The sequence below is a fragment of the Galeopterus variegatus genome, unplaced genomic scaffold (genome assembly GCF_000696425.1).
Source record: "Galeopterus variegatus unplaced genomic scaffold, G_variegatus-3.0.2 Scaffold5216, whole genome shotgun sequence".
Taxonomy (NCBI): Eukaryota; Metazoa; Chordata; class Mammalia; order Dermoptera; family Cynocephalidae; genus Galeopterus; species Galeopterus variegatus.
In genome coordinates, this window is record NW_007731327.1 from 63,137 (window position 1) to 66,167 (window position 3,031).

The 3,031-nt window shown below is 39.8% G+C and overlaps 1 protein-coding gene across 1 annotated transcript in view; it reads right to left on the reverse strand.

Annotated features, from left to right (window-relative positions):
* Positions 1-3,031, reverse strand: part of FAM135B (family with sequence similarity 135, member B) — a gene marked incomplete at its 5' end in the record, with an annotated part of 120,917 nt that overhangs the window by 29,395 nt on the left and 88,491 nt on the right. The window contains one exon of the mRNA XM_008589109.1: positions 1,776-1,930. Within this exon, the coding sequence (XP_008587331.1) occupies positions 1,776-1,930 (155 nt within the window). The remainder of the gene's footprint in view (positions 1-1,775; positions 1,931-3,031) is intronic.

Genomic DNA, 3,031 nt, shown 5'->3' on the forward strand with positions numbered 1-3,031 from the left:
ACATGTCGGGGTCCCAGCCTCAAGCACATTATAGAAACTGCAAAGAGACGCTGGTTCTAAACCAGTATACCTATATGCACAATGAATGGCTCAGAGGAACATGCATGGGCAGGTGACCCTAGAAAGGCCTCGCCCAACCATGTCTTGCTGCTCTTTAAGACTGTAGGGCACTGGCACGAGAGGTGATGGGAAAGGGGTGGGCAGGGAAACCCCAGAAAGACTGAGGTTGACTTTCCAGCTGATGCTGCAGGATGGAGGCTCAGAGATATAGTGAAATTGATTTATTAAACAAAAAAGAAATAAAGATATGTGAAATAATTGCACACATGTGTTGAGGCACTGAGATTTATATTCATTAGAAAATCTAATCTGCGACAAAACTCATAATGACAATATTAAAGGTTCTGATAATGGGTGCTTGTTTTAAATTTCTTTTCTCACTGTTCAAATTTTCCGTAAATTACACAACTGTAATGAAGATGAACATATATAAATATGTACATGCACACATACACATACGTACATACACATACATATATGCAAACACACACACGCACACACACACGTGTGCACATGCCACATAAGAAAAAGTCTCAATGCCATATTTAAATTTGTTTTGACCCATTAGGTTGGAGACCATTTCTAGGCTGCTACACATGTTAACTGTCATACACTGAGTTGACACTAGATGTCAGGGTAGAACTGAGAATAAAATACATATGTTTGCAAGGTTGCACTGCACTTGGAAGTCACTTAGACTTTTAAAACATTCTACAAATCTTAGATAGCAAAACATCTGATATTTAGCCAATTTGACCCACCATTTAAATAAAGGGTGCATAAGCATAATGGTTTAAAACCTCTCACAAAGACACGACAAGGCAGAACATGGGATTTGGAGTCAGAGTGAGCTGGCTTTGAATGTTGGCTTTAATAAACTACATGATCTTTAATAAATATTCTCCCTGTGCCTCAGTTTCTCTCTGTGAAATAGAGCTTGTGGGGTTATTTATAGGATTAAAGTGATAAAGCACCTAAAACCTCCACCAGAGAACCTGTCATTTTGACATTCACTGCATGCCCAGGTGCTCTCCAGTTCATTAACAAACTGTGCAACACCAACAATGTAGATTGAAATCAGATACATATACACAAACAATGCACACAAGCATGCTATCTTTTGTCCATGAAATGAGCCATTCATCTATTAATCCATACACAAGCGTTCTTCAAAATGTTCATGGAAAGATTTGTATTATCTTCTAATTCTATTTTTCAGTGGACTTGCTAAAGTACTCTTGTATTCATGAAGCCCACTTTCCTGAGTACTATGCCTGGCCTATGACATAAAATAGGTACTTCATGGGAGTCCAAAGCCAAGAAAGTGAAGTTCAAACAGAAATTATTTTATATTTGAACTGGACATTTGAGATAAGAAAGGATATTCATCTTACTCTCAAGTCTCTCTGATGAGGAGGGGAATTTGGTTCCCTGTTTTTACGTGGAAACATTGAAGGACTAGATACAATTCTACCCCAGAAGGAGCTGAGGACAGAGTGTTTACTATAACTGCTGTTTCGTCAAGTTGATTTGTCAGTTTCACTGAAATAATGCCATTTCGAACAATTAGCTAACCTTAGTTCTTGCTTCCCTCTACCAACTGACAAAATACTTCATTAATTGGGTCCCACTATTGTTGGGATATAAACAGAGCAACTGCCTGGAACCCACTAGAAACCTTATTCTTGAGTCTTTCCAAAACAAAAAGGACAAACCTGTTGTAGGGCAGTCTACATATCTGTCCTCAAAAATGACTGGCAGGGTGTTCCAGTCACCATCTATGTCCAGGCACTCTGCAGGCAGCGGGGGCATGCTGGTGAGGTACTCTGAGTTCCGGACATCCAGAGACAGCTGGCTGTGCGTCTGTATCCTGGGGAGCACACGGACAGGGTGAGTGCTCATGGAAGAAGTGAATGTCTTAAAATTGTTGCCTCATCCCCCTCATCCCAAGACGACACTCAGAAAATCTTCAGCAGTCTCTGGCAGCAGACCATCTGTCTGTCCATCCACCCCTTCTTTCTTACCTCTCACCTACTCAGCTTCCAAAGCCATATTCTCCTTTGTTTTGGAACTTGTCTAGGTGCTGAGGTTAGACAACATGGATTGTAGGATTAGGGGAAACACATGGGTATTTATCACATACCATTTTCGTGGGATGCCAGCTGAGCTTCTAAATGGCTAGGAATCTTAAATTAGTATTTTGGAAGAAAAAGTTAAATCCACATATACTTTACTCTTACTCCTATAACTTCTTAGGGTCTGAGTCCTATTTTAATATCTGAATTTAAAAACATCTAAGATAGCTTTATTATTGATTATTATGTGGACACCAGCTTCCTTGATTAGACTATACGTTCCCCTAGTTCTGAAACCACATTTTTTAGTTCCTCCATGTAGGATTACAAAAAAAAAAAAAGTATTATTTTGTTTCTCCATGACCCAAATATCCTTCCACCAATAGGATCGATTCCAAAATTTGGAATAATCTCTATTCCTAATTCAAAGACTAGGGTGGTAGAAAATGTTTATTCCCTTCTCTTCAAGTCCCTGCAGAAAGGAGAGACTTTATTTTACACAGTGAAGGAAAAAATATTAACATTTCCTCACTGTTCTCCATACCAACGCAATCACTCTTTCCCATGGGAAGAGGAAGGCATCACAGTGTTAGTGAGTTTGAGAAAAAAAACTATACATGCATCACTCGTTTCTGTCTGTCCATCTGACTGTAGCTGTTTTGGGAGCAGCCAGACCTCCTGAAGCCCCCATCTCACTCTCCAGCCAGGTAAACCACCTGCCCCTTGCAGAACAGCTGCATAGCTGTGGAATTCTGCACAAATCCAAAGCAACTTCTCTAGTCAGCATTCTCAGTAAGAGATATGATGAAGATCAACAAATATACCAAAGAGCGTTCTTCAAAAAGTTTGTGGAAAAGTGGAATGAAAAGATAATACAAATTTGGGCTGGCCAGTTA